We start from the raw sequence: 20,652 nt of genomic DNA on the forward strand, positions 1-20,652 counted from the left end.
ACTTGTTCCGCTTGATGAGATCTACATTGCATTAAAATTTCAGGTCGATCAATGCAGTGGTTCAAGCGTTAGAAGCTTTTTAAAATTACCTTCCATTATTTATTGCGGCCAAACCATGAGACTTATCAAAACGTCTCAAAAAACATTGAAACATCCCCCCATGAGAAACATTTGTGTAAAGTTTCCACTCGATATCTTCACAAATTATGGAGGTGATACCATTTCTAGTTTGAGCTTTAAAACGTCATAACTCTGAAACCATGTGCCGGATGACATCCTGCTCGGAGGCTTTTTTGTTCGTGATGGGTATGCGAATATGCCTGCCAAGTCTGGGCTCGATCCGTTCAGCCATTGCAGAGAAAAAGGGGTTTTTGTGTTTTTTCACGAAAAACAAGATGGTGGCCGAACCATGTGACATATGACTTCGAAAATTTTTGCATTCTGAGTTTTTTTTAACTAAGCAACTGGGAAAAAAATCCCATTTTCGGGGGAGAAATCCTTTTGTTTGACGAATTCTAACCTCTTAACGTTAGCATTTCTAATATACTCGATACACATGTCTTTTGTTCCCATTGAAGAGCTATTTAGAATGAGCCATTCCTCAAATTTTTCCATTGAGCGGTTTCAGAGATACAGAGGGGCAAAGTTGAATGTGTTTTACAAGATGGCGCCCATACCACGTGACATATGACGTCATAATTAGCATGAAAAAATTCTAGGAGCCGAGACGATCATTTGATGAAAATTTCCTGTCAATCCGACCAGCGGTTGCTGAGAACATTAATTATGAAGTTTTCGGAAGTGCAAAATAGGGCGGAAGAATAATAATAAGAAAAACTCTAGCAGTAATAATAGGTTACTCTCCATTTCATGGAGAGTAAACCTAATAAATAGGTAAAAACTTCTTCATAAGAAAATCTTACCTTTATCGTAATCAATCATAATCAATCACAAAAACAAGGAATGTGGGGAAGAATAAGAGCAAGGGGAGAACACATGGGGTGTACAATCACTGAAGTGGAAGAAAAACTGGAAACTTGGAAATAGGTGGGCTTGGGGAGGGTCAATGGAAGATGATCTGAGGTGGTGGTGTTTTATTGAAGATGGAATGTTGGAGTCATCCATTGTGGAATTAGATATTAATATAAAATGTTATTATAATTAATATGTTATTAAAATGTTAATTAAATAAATAGGTGCATAATTAAAAAAGTGTGCATAATTAAAATGTTATTATTATTATTATATATTAATATAAAATGTTATCTCTTCTCCTCCTCCTTCCTTTTGCTTTGATTATTTACCTATTGATTTTTGTCTTTTTGCACTTGTTTTTTGTACTCTGTCAAAGCGCCTTTGGGCTTCTTGAAAAGCGCTATATAAAATAAATGTATTATTATTATTATTATTATTATATTCGCTCAAACATCGCTCCCGAGGTGAAAACAGGGTTAGGCATTCGGCTGCGTACGTGCGTTTTTGCAGTTTTATAATTCATTTCCTCGGCAACCGTTGGTCCGATTGACACGAAATTTTACCATAGCAGCACCTCCGCCTGTAGAAATTTCATCTTGGAATTATTTTTATCATTATGGCGTCATATGTCACGTGGTACGGACGCCATCTTGGAAAAACGTTACGCCTCTATATCTCCCAAACCGCTCAATGGAAAAAGTTTAAATAAGGCTCATTGTCAAGTACTCGGTACTCCCCATGGGGAATAATATTTGTTCATCATTATGTCATTGGTGCCTTCATTATGACGTCATAATACGATAAGAACAATGCTTGATCTGATCAGTATGAAAAAAAAATTCCTCTGCAACTGTTAGTCCGATGGGCACGAAATTTGTACCATAAGAGCGCCTTCTTCTGTAGAATTTTTCATGATAATTATGACGTCATACATCACATGGTATAGCCTAATCTTGGAAAAACTTGCCACCTCTATATCTCTCAAACCACTCCATGGAAAAATTTGAAACATGGATCATTGTCCAGTATTCCCCATGGGGAATAAGATGTGGTAATGATGATGTCATCGGTGCCTTCGTTATGATGCCATACCTCGACAAGTATAATGCTTTATCCGATCAGTATGAATTTTTTTTCTCTGCAACTGTTGGTCTGATGGACACAAAACTTTCACCATAGGAGTGCTTCCTCCTATAGAATTTTTTAATGATAATTATGACGTCATAGGTCACGTGGTAGAGGCACCATCTTACAAAAACCGAAAAACGTTGCACCTTTATATCTCCAAAACCACTTCATGGAATTTTTTTTAACATGGCTCATTGTAAAGAACTCCATATGGGGAATAGGTGTTGTTAACGATGACGTCATTGGTGCCTTAATTATAACGTCATAGTTTGGCAGGGACAATGCTTAGTCTGATCAGTTTGAAATTTATTGAGTGTGATCTACGCAACAATTGTATTAGAGAATATAAATTTATGATGTAATTCCTCACGTGGTCTGGCAGCCATATTGGATCAATGAAATAAAACGTTCAAAACAGAAAAGTTGGCTCGCACCAAGTTGACTGTGCAGGGTAAACTCTATTCTATGAATACCATCTAGTTTCTTTCAATTTTCAGATTTCACTCAAGATTTGACACTTATTTATATATTAATATTTTATAGTTATCTATGATGAAAGTAGATCTCACAAAAAAGGTGAAAAAGAGACTGCGTAAGTAATTGGTGAAAAAAGGACCCCTGTCAACTGTATCACCATGGCTTGCAAAAGCAACTTGAAGAGTGCAGCAATCCCGCTGGTTAATTATTTTCGATGCAATCAATGAAGTTACACTTTCTGCACATAACTTAATCTTTTCTTCACTCAATTTAATCATCCATACAGTATAAAAGTTAGGTTTAATGCTTCACTCGAATAAATACACTTAGTTATAAGAATCGGTAATTTCTTTAAATTGTCAAATTTTACTGCAGGTTTGACACTTATCCGATCCTCAAGTCCACGAGATCTGATCCTCAAGTCCAAAATAATATTTTGATGATATACTTCCGTGAGAGTAGATTTGTCGATTCGAAATTATGCTGTGAGTGTATATCATATTTACAAGGCAAGGATTTTTGAGTCGGCCAAATTAAAAGACGCCTATGAGGTGAAATTGGGCTGACCAAGAATAAAGCTTTTATTGAAGGTAATCCATTAATTATCTTCAAAAGGGATGTTTTAATTTACCCAAACACCCAGTTTTCATTACTGCACTCTATTGGAGTTTCCTGAGTATGCATGTAAAGGTTCAGGCTGCTAGGTTTCATGGTTTTGGAGTTATGGAGGAGACACACTGACTGACACACACACACACACACACACAATCTTTTACGTGCTATTGATTACCAGATTTCTCCAAATATCTCTATTCTTTTTTTTTCTTCTTTTTTTTTTGTATACTGAATCGAGGCTCGTGAAAGAGCTAACATTTATTTCACAAACAAATCAACCAGACAAACAAAATATACAAAAAGAGGGAGCGGAAGACAAGATGAGGAGAGAAGGGGAAGCACACAACCACAACATTTGAGAGCAGGGAGAAGTGTGGGAGGGAGAGGGCTTGGGGGCAGGAGGCGTGGGAAGGGGATGGGGGGGGGGGGGGGGGGAACGAACTGCTTTCATAAGCTCTTTATGCCATATCCATCAAGCACATACAAGGACTGCCTCTTCCCCTTCTTCCTTCAACCTTACCCGGCATGGTTGTTTCCTCCAGACATTCATTTCTGCATCCGTAATTTGCCTATAGTATAGCATTTCCTGTATCAGCATCAGCACTTTCTTTTTTGTATACAATGTCGAGGCTCATGGAGAAGATAGAACACAGAACGTACCTTGACACAACAGAACAAACGGATCAGTAGAAAGAGAAAGGAGGGGGGAAACTTGCTAACGGCAGGGTTGAAGGCAAAATAGAGGGGGAGTTGGAAAAACAAGGAATGTGAAGAAGAATAAGAGCAAGGGCCTTCACGTGACTTGATCCACCGTTTGCCCTTCACGTGACTCGTGGTGGTCCCTCTCGGCTCTCCCCCCGTTGGTATTTTTGTGCACATAAGATTGTTCACGGTTCTGTTTAAATATTATTTAAATATGGATAACCTTTCCCCTTCAGTGTTTTACTCAGTGGTATTTTACAACACGCTGTTTTTCTTCCTATTTAAAAGGCTTTTCTCAATTTCCTCTCCAACTAATTCCACCTCAAAAAAAAGAAATTCAATATCTTATACGTCTCCCTCACTACATGGTCTAAATTCACATTCATTCCATCCCTCCTCCATCATTCTGAACCGGATTGCTAACTTGAAAATCACAACAAACCCAATTTGTTTTCAATGTTCGTCTTTCATTAATCATCCACTTTCTAAACTCCCCTCTTGCCCCTCCCATCCAAATCCCTCCCCTTGCACCAACACTCCTAAACTCCCCCCTTGCCCCGCCACTCTTAAACTCCCCCCCTACCCCTCCACTCCTGAACTCCCCCCTTGCCCTTCCACTCCTGAACTCCCCCCTTGCCCTTCCCCTCCGAAACTCCCCCCTCACTCCTCCCCTTCAAAACTCCCCCCCAACCCCTCCCATTCAAATCTCCCCCCATACCATTCCTCTCCAATTCTCCCTCCTCCCCCCCTCCTCCTCAAAGCTGCCTCCTCCCCCCTCCTCCTCAAAGCTGCCTCCTCCCCACTTCGTCTCCCTTCTATCTCATACCTCCACCCCCCCCCCCCAACCTTCTTCTTTCCTCTGCCCCCCCTCAAACAACCCCTCTCTGTGCCTCATCCCTTCACCTTCAAACCTTTCATCCTCCTCATCCTTCCCTTTCTTGGAACTCTTCTGCAATCGCTGACACACTAACAACTGCTCTCCCTACCTCCCCCTCTCATCCTTCATCTTACCCTACTCCTCCCCTCCCCTGTCCTGTACCCGATGCTCCCCCTCTCTCTTCATTAACGGTATGGACCTCAAACATCCGGGGCCTTCGCTCAAACCTGACTGATCTCTCCATACAGGTTGCTTCTGACAATCCAGACTTGATCTGCTTAACAGAGACTTTCCTCCTTCAAGATGTCTCTGATTCCTTAATATCTCTTCCTGGTTACTCCCTCCTCCGGTATGATAGACCTGAGCCTCGGCCTGGTGGTGGGGTGGCTATCTTTATCAAAAACTCTCTTCCTCACTCTCCTTGCACTGCCCTCTCTCCTCCTCACCCCCAGGAGTACCTCTGGCTACGGCTTCCTCTCCGCTCCCACCTTTTGTTCATATGTGTTCTGTACCGTCCCCCAAACAGTGATGACTCCATCTACATTTCACTGTCTGACAACATGGACCAACTTCTATCCACTCATCCCAACTCTCTCTTCCTCATATGTGGTGACTTCAACTGTCATCATGCCACCTGGTTGGGTGTGGGTTCCTCTCTCACCAGTCATGGCACCTCAGCAAAGGACTTCTGTGACTCACTGGGATTGACACAATCTGTCAATTTCCCGACCCGGATCTCAGCCAATGGAGTATCTTCTCTTCTAGACTTGGTTATGACTAACTTCCCTGCTAATGTCTGCTGCTCTTCTTCTGCTCCAATCGGTTCTTCTGATCATGTGCTTGTCAAAGTGGACATCTCTCTGGCCATTCTCAGAGAGCCTCCTCAGCGTCGACGAGTCTGGCATTTCACTCAGGCGGACTGGGACGGTCTTCAAGCAGCCATCAATCGTCTGGATTGGTCTCCCATCTCCACTGCCTCTGACATCAATTCTTCCTGGGAATTCCTCCAAAGCAAACTGATCTCTCTCATGCACAGATTTATCCCATCTCGCCTTCAGTTGTCTTACCCTTCCTCCCGTCCATGGTACATTGAATCTTGTGGTGAGGCAGTTGCCCTGAAACAACTTGCCTTTGCCTCTTGGAAGGCTAATCCAACTGAAGGAAATCTCAGTTCCTTCCACCAAGCTCGGAACAAGTGTGTGTCTACCCTCAGGAGTGCCAGGAAGCACTATCTCTCCTCACTCAAGAATGAACTCTCAAACCTGTCTCCTTCCTCCAAATCCTGGTGGCGTCTGGTCAAATCCGTTTCTGGTGTTTGTTCCCCCTCCATCCCCTCCCTTACCTCAAATGGCCACACAGTTGACATCGCACGTGACAAAGCCGAATGCCTCAACTCTGTGTTTGCCTCAAAATCCTTAGTCCCAAACCCATCTCTCTCTGTTCCCACCTTTCCCAGTCGAACCAAACTGCTCCTGGACTCTGTGACCTTCTCTCCTGACAAGGTGGAGGAGTTTTTGTCAAACCTCGACTCTGATTCTGCAACTGGACCAGATGGCTTCAGCCCACGGGTCCTAAAATCCTGCTCTGCCGCTCTATCTCACCCTCTCTCTGTTCTTTTCACCCTATCCTTTCCTCAAGGTCATCTGCCAGCATCCTGGAAATCAGCAAACATTACCGCTTTACACAAAAAAGGTGCAAAAACAGATCCTTGCAACTACAGACCAATCAGCCTGCTCCCAATTATCAGCAAAGTCATGGAATCCATCATTGCTTCGGATATGAAATCTTTCCTCTTCTCCAATGGCTTGATCTCTGATCATCAATTTGGTTTCAGACCAGGTCACTCTACTCTGGACATGCTGCTTCTGCTGTCTCAACAATGGATGGAGGTCCTCAATGCCAAACAGGAAATCAGAGCTGTCTCCCTTGACATATCACGTGCCTTCGATACGGTCTGGCACCCAGCTCTGCTCACCAAACTCTCCTCCTATGGTATCCATGGAAATCTCCATGCATGGCTTGCGGACTTCCTCTCTGGTCGTAGTCAACGTGTGGCCCTGAATGGATTTCTCTCATCTCCCCTTCCCGTTCAGGCTGGAGTTCCCCAAGGCAGTGTGCTGGGCCCTGTGCTTTTTCTGGTCTTTATCAATGATCTCTCCGACTCTCTGGAAAATCCTCTGTATCTCTTTGCTGATGACTCCACTCTCTGCCGCTCCATTCCTCTTCCCTCAGATCGGCAGTCTGCAGCCTCCTCACTCTCTGAAGACCTGGACAAAATCACAGACTGGTCAAACATGTGGAACATGTCTTTCAATCCTGACAAATCTCACACTCTTACTATGTCTCTCCGAAAAGATCGACTGGACAACCCACCCATCTAATTTCTCAACAATCCTCTCCAAGAAGTTCTGTCGCTCAAGATTTTGGGTCTCACCATCTGCCATGATCTTTCTTGGGAAAACCACATTTCCAAGCTGGCCTCCAAAGCCAGTCGCCGGCTGGGCATCCTCCGTCGTGCGAAGTCCTTCCTAGGCACACCTGAGCTCCTCACCACATACAAGGCTTTCATCCGCAGCTCAATGGAATACTGTTCTCCCCTATGGGCTGGTGCTCCTGCTTCACACCTGGCTCGGCTTCACACTGTTGAATCCAAAGCTTTCAGAATCATTGGAATCTCCCGCGATGAAGCTATCTCTGAGGGCCTTTCACTCACTCACCGCAGGCAGGTCGGTGGTCTTTCTGTCTTCTACCGACTCCTCTCCGGCCTTGCTCCCCCAGCTCTCTCTGTGCTCTGTCCCCCAAATATTCCTACAGGTCGCACAAGATCTGCCAGCCACCCTCTGATGGTTAAACTGCCGAAATCTCGGCTCTCTGCTCACCTTCACTCTTTCATTCCTCTTTTCTCCCGCCTCTGGAACAAACTCCCACACTCACTTCAATCACACTCCTCCCTCCAGGTCTTCAAAACAGCTGTTCACCACCATCTCTTATCTTCCCCCATCCAAAACCTTGATCTTTTCTACCCCCACTAATTCACCCCAGATCCACCTTGTTTGAAATTCCAACTTCTTTCCTGGAAGTCTTGGCAGTGTCCATATGTTTTATACCTCTCCCACCCCCCCCCCCCCTTCTCATGCCTCCCCCCCAAAGCCCTCTCCCTCCCACAGTTCTCTCGATGTCTCCATGTCTCTCGGTCCCTGCTCTCAAATGTTGTGTTTGTGTCCTTCCCCCTCTCTCCCCATCTTGTCTACCGCTCCCGATGTTATTTGTTTTGTGTGTCTGTTTGTCTTTCTGTGTGATTAATGTTCGCTCTTTCACGAGCCTCGATCTTGTATACAAAAAAAAAAAAAAAAAAAAAAAGGGGAGAATACATGCGATGTACAGTCACAGAAGTGGAAGAAAAACTGGAAACTTGGAAATAGGTGAGCTTGGGGGGGGGGGGGGGGGGGGTCAATGGAGGATGATCTGAGGTGGTAGTGTTTTATTGAAGATGGAATGTTGGAGTCATCCATTGTGGAATTAGAGGAGAAAAGAGAACCAAAAAGAGTTGCTTTATCAGTCGGAGAGACAGCGATAGTATCATCGGAACGGAAAAGCGAAGGAAACGTAGAGCGACAGAAGCTGTTGGAGATACTTTTAGCTATGGACAGAAAAATGTATTAGTGTAAGAAGATGAGAGATTGTCACATTTATTTTAGACAAAGAAATGCTTCGCCTCACAAATAACACGTTTGCAATGATTTCTGGCAGTTATGAAAGCTGAATGCAAGTCAGAGGAAGAAGTATTTCCATGTCCGATATGCCACATCCCTTGCACGAATGGCCACAGAGCAGGAACGCGAATGGCTGCAAAGCAGGAAGACTTGAAAGAGAATGGGATATAAGTCTCCATTCCTGCAACAATAAGGGCAGATCCACCAATTGGGGTGGGGGTCAGGGGAACAGATAAAAGCCTGTGAGCACGTCCAGTCGGGTTATGGTCTTGGGTTCGTTGTTCCTTGTCCCGTTCCATGGTTGGTTCGCTGCCCGTCCAGTTCAACTGTGTTGGCCAAATGGGGTTGGAGCAGAAGTCGTACGGGGCCTAAAACGGCTCCTGAGGTCCCGACCTGCTGCGGCAGAGACACCTCTTCATTTCCCACCATTTAAGCCGTTCTGCGGCTCATGCATTGGGGCTGGCTCATGTCAGTCACGCAACCCACGTCTGGGTCGTGACTGGTATTCCATTGTCTTGTCTATTTCTCCCTATGCTTTCTCCTGTGGTGTGATTGGGTCCTGTTAAGGCTTAGCTTGATAACGACTTTCCGTACGATACCAGGGGCGAATATTTCGTTGTTTAGATCAGTGTTGTATAAAAATGCTCTTGTGTCCCTTGTTATCCTTTCCCCATCAATTAAATACATACATTAATCCACTGGGTCTCCATCGAGTTATTTGAGTCAGCACAATCAATAAAACCACTCGGTTTTACAGGTCTTCTAAAGGACAGATTTGTCGGCCCGATTAGGATCCATTTCAAACTCTCCTCCATAGTTTGCATTATTGAGTACCATCACTCTTACTCGTGCTTCCTGTATATGACTGAAGCACTCTGTGCCAAATATCCTGCATTCTGTGCACACTGAAGATATTTGTGCCAAATATCCTGTAGTGCAAGAGCATGTTGAAGAGTAATGCCTCCTATTATATTTCTCCAAAACGGGAAAAGATATCTGAATGAAACAAAGGCAGAAACGGACAACAATCTTTATTATACCATTGTGCATATATATTTCTCAACATAATCACCACTGCGGTTCATACATTTCTGATGGATGATGGAGCCAAGTGAGAGCTGGTGATCCTTTGTGAGGGATGGTGATCCTTTGTGAGGGCTGGTGATCCTTTGTGAAGAATCGTGATCCTTTGTGAGGGATGGTGATCCTTTGTGAGGGATGGTGATCCTTTGTGAGGGATGGTGATCCTTTGTGAGGGCCGGTGATCATTTGTGGGGGATGGTGATCCTTTGTGAGGGCTGGTGATCATCTCTGAGGGATGGTGATCCTTTGTGAGGGCTGGTGATCCTTTGTGAGGGCTCGTGATCCTTTGTGAGGGCTCGTGATCCATTGTGAGGGCTGGTGATCCTTTGTGAGGACTGGTGATTCTTTGTGATGGCTGGTGATTCTTTGTGAGGGATGGTGATCCTTTGTAAGGGATGGTGATCCTTTGTGAGGGATGGTGATCCTTTGTGAGGGCTGGTGATCCTTTGTGAGGGATGGTGATCCTTTGTGAGGGTCAGTGATCATTTGTGAGGGCTGGTGATCCTTTGTGAGGGATGGTGATCCTTTATGAAGGCTGTTGATCCTTTGTGAGAGCTGGTGATCATTGGTGGGGACTGGTGATCCTTTGTGAGTGCTGGTGATCCTTTGTGAGCGCTGGTGATCCTTTGTGGAGACTGATTATCCTTTGTGAGGACTGGTGATCCTTTGTTGGGACTGGTGATCATTTGTGAGGACTGGTGATCATTTGTGAGGACTGGTGATCATTTGTGAGGGCTGGTGATCCTTTGTGAGGGATGGTGATTCTTTGTGGGGACTGATGATCATTTATGAGGGGTGGTGACCCTTTGTGAGGGCTGGTGATCCTTTGCGAGGGCCGGTGATCCTTTGTTGGGACTGGTGATCCTTTGTGAGGGCTGTTGATTCTTTGTGGGGACTGGTGATCATTTATGAGGACTGGTGATCATTTGTGGGAACTGGTGATCATTTGTGAGGGATGGTGATCCTTTGTGAGGACTGGTGATCCTTTGTTGGGACTGGGGGATCCTTTGTGAGGATTGGTGATCCTTTGTGAGGGATGATGATCCTTTGTTGGGACTGGTGATCATTTGTGAAGACTGGTGATCATTTGTGAGGACTGGTGATCATTTGTGAGGGCTGGTGAGCCTTTTTTGTGACTGGTGATCATTTATGAGGACTGGTGATCATTTGTGGGAATTGGTGATCATTTGTGAGGGCTGTTGATCCTTTGTGGGGACTGGTGATCATTTGTGAGGGATGGTGATCCTTTTTTGTGACTGGTGATCTTTTGTGAGGACTGGTGATCATTTGTGAGGGCTGGTGATCCTTTGTGAGGACTGTTGATCCTTTGTGAGGGCTGGTGATCCTTTGTTGGGCTGGGGGATCCTTTGTGAGGATTGGTGATCCTTTGTGAGGGATGGTGATCCTTTGTTGGGACTGGTGATCATTTGTGAAGACTGGTGATCATTTGTGAGGACTGGTGATCATTTGTGAGGGCTGGTGAGCCTTTGTGGAGGCTGGTGATCCTTTGTGAGGGCTGGTGATGCTTTGTGAGGGCTGGTGAGCCTTTGTGAAGGCTGGTGATCCTTTGTGAGGGCTGGTGATCCTTTGTGAGGGCTGGTGGATCCTTTGTGAGGGATGGTGATCCTTTGTTGGGACTGGTGATCATTTGTGAGGGCTGGTGATCCTTTGTGAGGACTGGTGATCATTTGTGGGGACTGGTGATCATTTGTCAGGGATGGTGATCCTTTGTGAGGGATGGTGATCCTTTGTGAGGGCTGGTGATCCTTTGTGAGGGATGGTGATCCTTTGTGAGGGTCAGTGATCATTTGTGAGGGCTGGTGATCCTTTGTGAGGGATGGTGATCCTTTGTGAAGGCTGTTGATCCTTTGTGAGAGCTGGTGATCATTGGTGGGGACTGGTGATCCTTTGTGAGTGCTGGTGATCCTTTGTGAGCGCTGGTGATCCTTTGTGGAGACTGATTATCCTTTGTGAGGACTGGTGATCCTTTGTTGGGACTGGTGATCATTTGTGAGGACTGGTGATCATTTGTGAGGGCTGGTGATCCTTTGTGAGGGATGGTGATTCTTTGTGGGGACTGATGATCATTTATGAGGGGTGGTGACCCTTTGTGAGGGCTGGTGATCCTTTGCGAGGGCCGGTGATCCTTTGTTGGGACTGGTGATCCTTTGTGAGGGCTGTTGATTCTTTGTGGGGACTGGTGATCATTTATGAGGACTGGTGATCATTTGTGGGAACTGGTGATCATTTGTGAGGGATGGTGATCCTTTGTGAGGACTGGTGATCCTTTGTTGGGACTGGGGGATCCTTTGTGAGGATTGGTGATCCTTTGTGAGGGATGGTGATCCTTTGTTGGGACTGGTGATCATTTGTGAAGACTGGTGATCATTTGTGAGGACTGGTGATCATTTGTGAGGGCTGGTGAGCCTTTTTTGTGACTGGTGATCATTTATGAGGACTGGTGATCATTTGTGGGAACTGGTGATCATTTGTGAGGGCTGTTGATCCTTTGTGGGGACTGGTGATCATTTGTGAGGGATGGTGATCCTTTTTTGTGACTGGTGATCTTTTGTGAGGACTGGTGATCATTTGTGAGGGCTGGTGATCCTTTGTGAGGACTGTTGATCCTTTGTGAGGGCTGGTGATCCTTTGTTGGGCTGGGGGATCCTTTGTGAGGATTGGTGATCCTTTGTGAGGGATGGTGATCCTTTGTTGGGACTGGTGATCATTTCTGAAGACTGGTGATCATTTGTGAGGACTGGTGATCATTTGTGAGGGCTGGTGAGCCTTTGTGGAGGCTGGTGACCCTTTGTGAGGGCTGGTGATGCTTTGTGAGGGCTGGTGAGCCTTTGTGAAGGCTGGTGATCCTTTGTGAGGGCTGGTGATCCTTTGTGAGGGCTGGTGGATCCTTTGTGAGGGATGGTGATCCTTTGTTGGGACTGGTGATCATTTGTGAGGACTGGTGATCATTTGTGGGGACTGGAGATCATTTGTAAGGGCTGGTGATCCTTTGTGAAGACTGGTGATCATTTGTGGGGACTGGTGATCATTTGTCAGGGATGGTGATCCTTTGTGGGGAGTGGTGATCATTTGTGAGGGATGGTGATCATTTGTGAGGGCTGGTGATCCTTTGTTGGGACTGGTGATCATTTGTGAGGGATGGTGATCATTTGTGAGGGCTGGTGATCCTTTGTGAGGGCTGGTGATCCTTTGTGAGTTTTGGTGATAATTTGCGAGGGCCGCTGATCCTTTGTGAGGGCTGATGATCATTTGTGAGGGATGGTGAGCCTTTGTGAGGGCCGGTGATCATTTGTGAGGGCCGTTGATCCTTTGTGAGGGATAGTGATCATTTGTGAGCGCCGGTAATGCTTTGTGAGGGCCCCATTTGTGAGGGCCGGTGATCTTTTTTGAGGGCTGGTGACCCTTTGTGAGGTCTGGTGATACTTTGTGAGGGCTGGTGAGCCTTTGTGAGGACTGGTGATCATTTATGAGGGCAGTTGATCCTTTGTGGGGACTGGTGATCATTTGTGAGGGATGGTGCTCCTTTGTGAGGGATGGTGATTTTTTTTTGTGACTGGTGATCATTTATGAGGACTGGTGATCATTTGTGGGGACTGGTGATCATTTGTGAGGGCTGGTGATCATTTGTAAGGGCTGGTGATCCTTTGTGAGGACTGGTGATCATTTGTGAGGGATGGTGCTCCTTTGTGAGGGATGGTGATCCTTTGTGAGGATTGGTGATCCTTTGTGAGGGATTGTGATCCTTTGTTGGGACTGGCGATCATTTGTGAGGGATTGGTGATCCTTTGTGAGGGATTGTTGATCCTTTGTGAGGGATTGTGATCATTTGTGAGGACTGGTGATCATTTGTGGTGACTGGTGATCATTTGTGAGGGCTGGTGATCCTTTGTGAGGACTGGTGATCATTTGTGAGGGCTGGTGATCCTTTGTGAGGACTGGTGATCATTTGTGGGGACTGGTGATCATTTGTCAGGGATGGTGATCCTTTGTGGGGAGTGGTGATCATTTGTTTTGTGGGGACTGGTGAACATTTGTGAGGGATGGTGATCCTTTGTGGGGACTGGTGATCATTTGTGAGGGCTGGTGATCCTTTGTGGGGGCTGGTGATCCTTTGTGAGTACCAGTGATAATTTGCGAGGGCCGCTGATCCTTTGTGAGGGCCGATGATCATTTGTGAGGGATGGTGATCATTTGTGAGGGCCGGTGATCATTTGTGGGGGATGGTGATCCTTTGTCAGCGCCGGTGATCATTTGTGAGGATGGTGATCCTTTGTGAGGGCCGGCGATAATTTGTGAGGGCTGGTGATCATTTGTGAGGGATGGTAATCATTTGTGAGGGCCGGTGATCCTTTGTGAGGGATGGTGATCATTTGGGAGGGCCGGTGATCATTTGTGAGGGATGGTGATCATTTGTGAGGGCCGGTGATTATTTGAGGGATGGTGATCCTTTGTGAGGGCCGGTGATCATTTGTGAGGGCCGGTGATCCTTTGTGGGTGCCGGTGATCATTCGTGAGGGATGGTGATCCTTTGTGAGGACTGGTGATCCTCCATTAACCGTCTCTTACTCTCAGGATCGTAATGGTGCACACAACTCTCCTCTCCAGCGCTTCACAACCCTGACAACGTCATGCTGCCCTCTTGACCAATGTAGAACTAAGATATTTCGTATCAGAATCATGAAACATCAAACCGAGTGGCGCAAAGAACTATTGTGCGGACTGCCCTTTGTTTCATTTGAAGATCTTTATCTGTTTGGGAGAAAAACTATAGGTGGCAGTACTTTTCAACATAGCCTCGTACATTCCACAGTTCTGTAAGGATAGTTGTGTTCCGCTTGTTCTTCGCAGTTTCCAGGTAATTGCATATGGCCTCGATGGGACTCATGTCCAGACTCCGGGGTGGCCATTCTAACACTTGGAGCACGTGCTGCGTGTTCTCCATATATTTTTTACTATATTGGAACAGTTTTGGATCATTATGTTGCTGGAAAATGAAAAACCTTCAGATTAACATTTTGCACTAGGAACTGCAATGTGCTGCAGTATCTGCTTGTACTTCTCTTTTGCTCGCGTCCCATTGATTTTAACAAGTTTTCCGACACCAAAAGCTGAGCTACAACATCAAACAGTGACAAAGCCTCCCCCATGTTTAACAGTAGGCTTCAAACATTGGGTGTCGTAACGTCTTCGATGCACGAATTGGCATCTCTTAGATCCAAAAAAAAAGTTAAAACCTCGTTTCACCAGACCGGAGTACCCAATTCCAAAGTTCAGTCGCCCAGTCTTGGTGTTGCCTTGCAGATTTCAGTCTTTTCACCTTATTCTGTGGTCTCAGCAGTGGTTTCTTTTCTGCAATGTTGCCATGGAGACCTGCTGCAATCAGCCATCTGTGCACAGTGCTGGACCAGATGTTCAGACTTGCTCTCATTTAATTTGTCAGCTGCGGACTTAATGTTCTTCTGTCGCACCAGCCTGGTGTTGGCTTAGCGGTTAGGGTGCCAGCTAAGGATCCCAGGATCCTGGGTTCGAATCCCGGTCGATCGCTGAACCAACGCCAGGGGGGTTGACTCAGCCTGTCATCCTTCCGAGGTCGGCTAATTTGAGTACCAGTTCACTGGTAATTCCCTGCTTGTCGTAAAAGGCGACAAAAAGGGTTGGCGGCAGGAAGGGCATCCGGCCGTAAAACATTGCTTCAAAAAGGGGACCGAAAAACAACAACAACCACGGTCCCCGAAAAAGGCCAACCCCCGCTTTGCGGGGAAAAATGGCCTCTAAATGTGTGTTTTTTTTTTGTTTTTTTTCGCACCAGCTGGGCAACTTGAAGTGCTTATCTAGCCTTGGGTAGGTCATTCTGAGTTTTCCTGGCCTTTTCTTGACTTGTCCTGAACCAGTTTCCTGAACTTGTCCTCAAAAACTTGTCCTCAAAATCCAAAACTTTTTGTTTGAGCCTTCACACACTGTTCTGTTGAAAGTTATTCCTTGGGGTCATTCTCAACCCACTCATAGACTTTCAAGCAAGGAAACGAGCTGATGAAAACGAATTTCACATATTCACTCATTTGCAACTTTTATTGTGGTTTCTTGTAATTTGCATTACTTCCATAATTATTATTTACTGTACAAAAATGCACAAACTGTTTTCTGCATATTTTATTTGTGGTAAGTGGATATTACTAGCATATGATATTGCACAACACTGGATATCTATGTTATAAAACAGGAGTGTCCGTCCATCCCGAAACTACTCAATCAGTCCCAAAACGACTCCCTCACTACTCCCTGCTATGGAACGTTTTGGGGGTCCGAGCGGGTGTTCCAAGGTAGGTGGGAGGTTTCATACATTCTTCAATACGATTATTATTTTGACTTTTGAATCGTACGAAGCTGACCCCAATCCAGAAGTAAACACGATTACGAGCATTCGCTGGTTTGATAATACCTCAATACAATTTTGATTTGGACTTTCAATATGTACGAAGTGTCTCGTATCCGTCCTTTCTTGCCAGCAGATTCGTTTGCATCAGATCAATCAATATTTGTTTACCTCGCAAGTGTTTGTACCATTGTATTTTGTTATATTAATGCTATAGTATTAATTTGTGATTGGAATGAAGCTGTTTGGAATGAAAATATAGAGAGATTGAATTTAAAGCAGAATGAGAAAATGACGTGAGGGTTTCCACCTGTGACATTTGCAGATTTGGCATTTGTAGTCTCGCCACTGACCTCGTGTCGAAACAACGAACCGGCTGTCAATGACTGACATCAAAAAAAAAAAAATTTGACTGAAGATGGGACAGGGATGTTGAATTTATTGGTACATGGTTTGGCGTTCGCCGTTTTTTTGGCCAAGTCATTCACGAACCGGCTGTCCATACCACATGTGTGTTCCTGCCGCACTGTTTTCCTACCCCTCTCCCCTACCCCACTCAAGTAGAAAAACTGATTGATTGAATTGATCTGATGAAGTAGTGTATTTTCTTGTAAAAAGCTTCCACTCTGATGGGTTTGTGAAAGGCTTGGGCCAAAAACGTTCCCCGGCAGATCTCGTAACAACAACAACAACAACAACATGCATTTTAAGGCCATTTTCCCTGCTAGAGCGGGGGTTAGCCTTGCGGTCCCCATGACGATCTTCTCCATCTTGCCCTATTTTCTGCATCTCTCCTTGTTAACCCCCTTGCCCGCATTTCTTCTTCCACCATCTTTGGCCAAGTCTTTCTCGGTCTTCCCCGTCTTCCACTTCCTTCTACATTCATTTCCATCACTCTTCTCAACCAGTCACTTTCATCCTTCCTCAACACATGACCAAACCATCTCAACCTGTTTCTCTTCACAGCATCAATCACAGGCTCTATTCTCATCATCTTTCGCAATTCATCATTTGTCTTCCTCTCTCTCAACGATACTCCGCACATCCATCAAACCATTCGCATTTCCACCCATTCCAACCTTCGTTGCTGCTCTACGTTCATTACCCATGTCTCGCTCCCATAAATCATAACACTTCTCACACATGCAGCATACACCTTTCTCTTCAGCTTCAACGACACTCCCCTCCTCATCAGCACGCCACTCAGTTCCCGAAACTTCTTCCATGCACATCTCACTCGAGCAACCGTTGCCGAGTCTGATCCACCTTCTCCATTGAGCATGTCTCCTAGGTAACAAAATGTTTTCACACCATCGAGCTTCACGCCGTCTCCAAGATCCAACTCAACATTTCCTCCATCTGCAGCTCCCTCTGTGCACACCTTACTTGAATGTAGCTGCCACACTGGTAAATGACCCTCTCAGACTACTACATTTTCAATGAACCCACTCAGCGCACATTGTACATTGAATGGAGTTCACTCCGACACCCTTCCTGCACACAGCACATGGCCACTTCCCAGTTCTTTCCACCTCACCACATGCTTTACCACTTGCCATCACCTTCGTCTTTCCGATATTTCGGAAAAATTACTTGTTTCCACCTGTGACACAGATTTCGCATTTGTAGTCTCGCCACTGACGTCGTGTCGAAACAACGAACCGGCTGTCAATGACTGACATCAAAAAAAAAAAAATTCGACAAGATGGCACAGGGATGTTGAATTTATTGGTACATGGTTTGGCGGTCGCCGTTTTTTTGGCCAAGTCATTCACGAACCAGCTGTCCATGCACATGTGTGTTCCTGTCGCACTGTTTTCCTACCCCTCTCCCACTCAAGTAGAAAAACTGATTGATTGAATTGATCTGATGAAGTAGTGTATTTTCTTGTAAAAAGCTTCCACTCTGATGGGTTTGTGAAAGGCTTGGGCCAAAAACGTTCCCGGCAGATCTCGTAAGACGGTAGGAATTATTGGGGCTGATAACAAGGCAATAGGATGTTGTAGATATATTCAAATTCCTCTACAATCTTCTCTACATTTTCCTTACCATATAATAATGCCTTAACTTTCCATATGGGAATACAAGATATTCCAGTCATTCAAAGTTCACAACACAAAAATCTCATCTATAAATCTAAATGAAATCCTATAACCTTGTACTTACAAGGTAGCTCCTCCATGATCATAAAGTTATAAAAAAGTGCTCAACTCTCGTAAAGTATTGTACCCCAAACTGATAATCGGAATATGGTCTGATTGCTAACACTCGTTTTGGTAAAATCATCATGCTAACCACTCAAAGCCAGAACAGGTGAGCAACTTCCTTAAAAAAAAAAGAAGAAAAAAGATGGTCTCAGTTGACTTTAAAACATTCAGGTAACAATGCATACCTGTTGCAGCCACAGAATAACCTTTCACCACGTCATTTGCCAAGTGTCCATGGCACCGTGACAACATTGAAAAATGCTGCAGAATGCTAAGGAGGAATTTGAAACCTCGCCAAGGACTTCCTCTCTTGGGTCGGAAACATTCCGGGAGTTGTGTTTTTTCTTAAAGTCCACAAACATCCTTACGCTGATCGGAGGATTATGGAAGAGCTTGTACATGGATCACAAACGGTCGAGGACATGAGCAGACGTCGGTGTAGTCCACATGAATTACAATGGCAATGGTAGACAACAGACGAATCACCATCGGATATGGGGTTTGCACCCAGGAATACCATTAGAATCATGAGCCATGTGCTCAAATGGGAATTGCAAAGAGGCCAACCGAAAATGGAAATAGGCCATATGTAACAACATTGATGTTCTCTCTGAAATTATATCAAATGCATGCAATAAAATAAAGGCCTTTATAAAATAAACAAGAAAGCATCTTAAAATACAAAGCCCGTTCGCATTCAGATGTCTTCTTCTTCTTCTTCAGTACGCTCAAAATAACGAAAACGGTTTTTTAAAAACACAAAATGAAAATGGATTTTATGCAGTCTTGACCTTTGACCTTTTGATCTAGAAAAAAACCCCAATGAGCTTCGAGCTTTTGATTGGTGAACCAATTCAGTGACCCGATATGCTAATTCTTAAAATTTCAGGTCAATCGGATGAAAATGGACAATGGACGACATTATGTGACGTTGTCCTTTGAGCTTTTGACAAAATTATTAATTTACCTTTTCCGTATTCTCGTAATACAATTTTGGTGAAACACAGATGCACACGCACGCACACACACACACACACACACAGACACACACAGACAGAAGTGATTAAAAAAACCGAGATTACAAAACTGCTGTGCAGGAGACGGACTAACGAGGACACCTCATATATGAGACAGTCGCAGTGTTAAATGAGTGGTCTTGAAATATGAATGATCTCTGATCTTTCCATAGAGGAAGATGTTGCGCACACTGCAAGGAGGCAAACTTCCTGGAGTTGTAACGTCGGGCAAGGCCTGCCACCGTTCCTGGCGTGACGTAACACCACGCGTTTCACGCTCCGTAGTCCAAATCCGCAGGTTCGGCTGCACGGTCCCGATGACGTGGGGCGAGACATTTCACAATTTACCTTTTTCAATTTCGAAAGGCGACCTCGTGTTTTGGGAGGCCGTATGACGTACATCTCATCAGGCACCGCATCTTCATTCGGGTCACCCAACGCTAAAGTTTGCATTTGCAATGTTGATCTTCTTGGAGACACCGATTGCTGATCCTCCACTGGAAATTCTGCAACAACATTGTGATTATTGAGGTCATTGCATCATACTTCATCTTACTATAATTCACCAAATGTCCGTCCGTCCGTTCGAAGGTACCGAAAAAACGGCTCAACCGATCGCAATGAAATTTTGGGTGGGTATTCCTGGGGCCCCTGGAGTAAAATAGGCTATATTGTGTTTCCAAATTTTTTCCAATTTTCCAGTTTTTCCAAACACAATGGAATAATATTTACTGATATGAACAGTGATTTGTCTTTTATTGAAATTTTACAAACTAGCAACGGTACCCGCCCTATGGGCGGGGCTTCAATTGGGACGCCCAAATGAAAAGGCAAAATATCAGAAATTGAAGGCTTTTTTTATTTTAAACGATTCATATAAACATCCGTCGAATCATACCACACGCAAATCATCAAAATCTAAACAGTACATGGCGCCCATTTTGAAAAAAGATTGAATTCTGCAAAAGGGAAGCAGCCGCTGCACGTCTTTCTCAGTCGCACGTTTATGTGTGAAGAGTGCGCGCCGAATCTGTAAAACGGAAGCGGCCGCTACACCTGTTTCTCAGTCGCTTTGCACACGCTGCCATGTTACTTTGGAGCCGCGCGTTTATACAGGAAGAGTTCGTCAGGAGTCGATCTACTCTCTCCTGGTACGTAGAATAAACAGTATTTGTAGAATTTCAACAAAAGCCTCATCACTGTTCATATCAGTAAATATTATTCCATCGTGTTTTGAAAAACTGGAAAATTGGAAAAACAATATAGTGTGGCGGACACATTGTCAATGGGCAATAATTCCGCGCACCAGTGGGTGGCGCGAGCGTCCGGGCGTGGAAGCGCAGCTCGGGCCACGCCCGGAGCGAGGGCGTCACGAGGCGCAGGGTGGAACTGAGGACATGCCCCGCCTTTCGGCCGAACGGCCACGCCCAGGGCAAGGCGTGGCCTCGGGACATATATGCGGGTG

General features: G+C 45.1%; 1 protein-coding gene across 1 annotated transcript in view; it reads right to left on the reverse strand.

The window, feature by feature from the left end:
• Nucleotides 1-17,673: 17,673 nt before the first annotated feature.
• The window catches only part of LOC137423724 (spondin-2), a 44,028-nt gene continuing 41,049 nt past the window's right edge, over nt 17,674-20,652 (reverse strand). The window contains exon 6 of the mRNA XM_078773782.1: nt 17,674-19,693. Within this exon, the coding sequence (XP_078629908.1) occupies nt 19,314-19,693 (380 nt within the window). The 3' untranslated portion in view covers nt 17,674-19,313. The remainder of the gene's footprint in view (nt 19,694-20,652) is intronic.

Source organism: Myxine glutinosa, chromosome 3, assembly GCF_964187855.1.
Source record: "Myxine glutinosa chromosome 3, kmMyxGlut1.1, whole genome shotgun sequence".
In the NCBI taxonomy this organism is placed as follows: Eukaryota; Metazoa; Chordata; class Myxini; order Myxiniformes; family Myxinidae; genus Myxine; species Myxine glutinosa.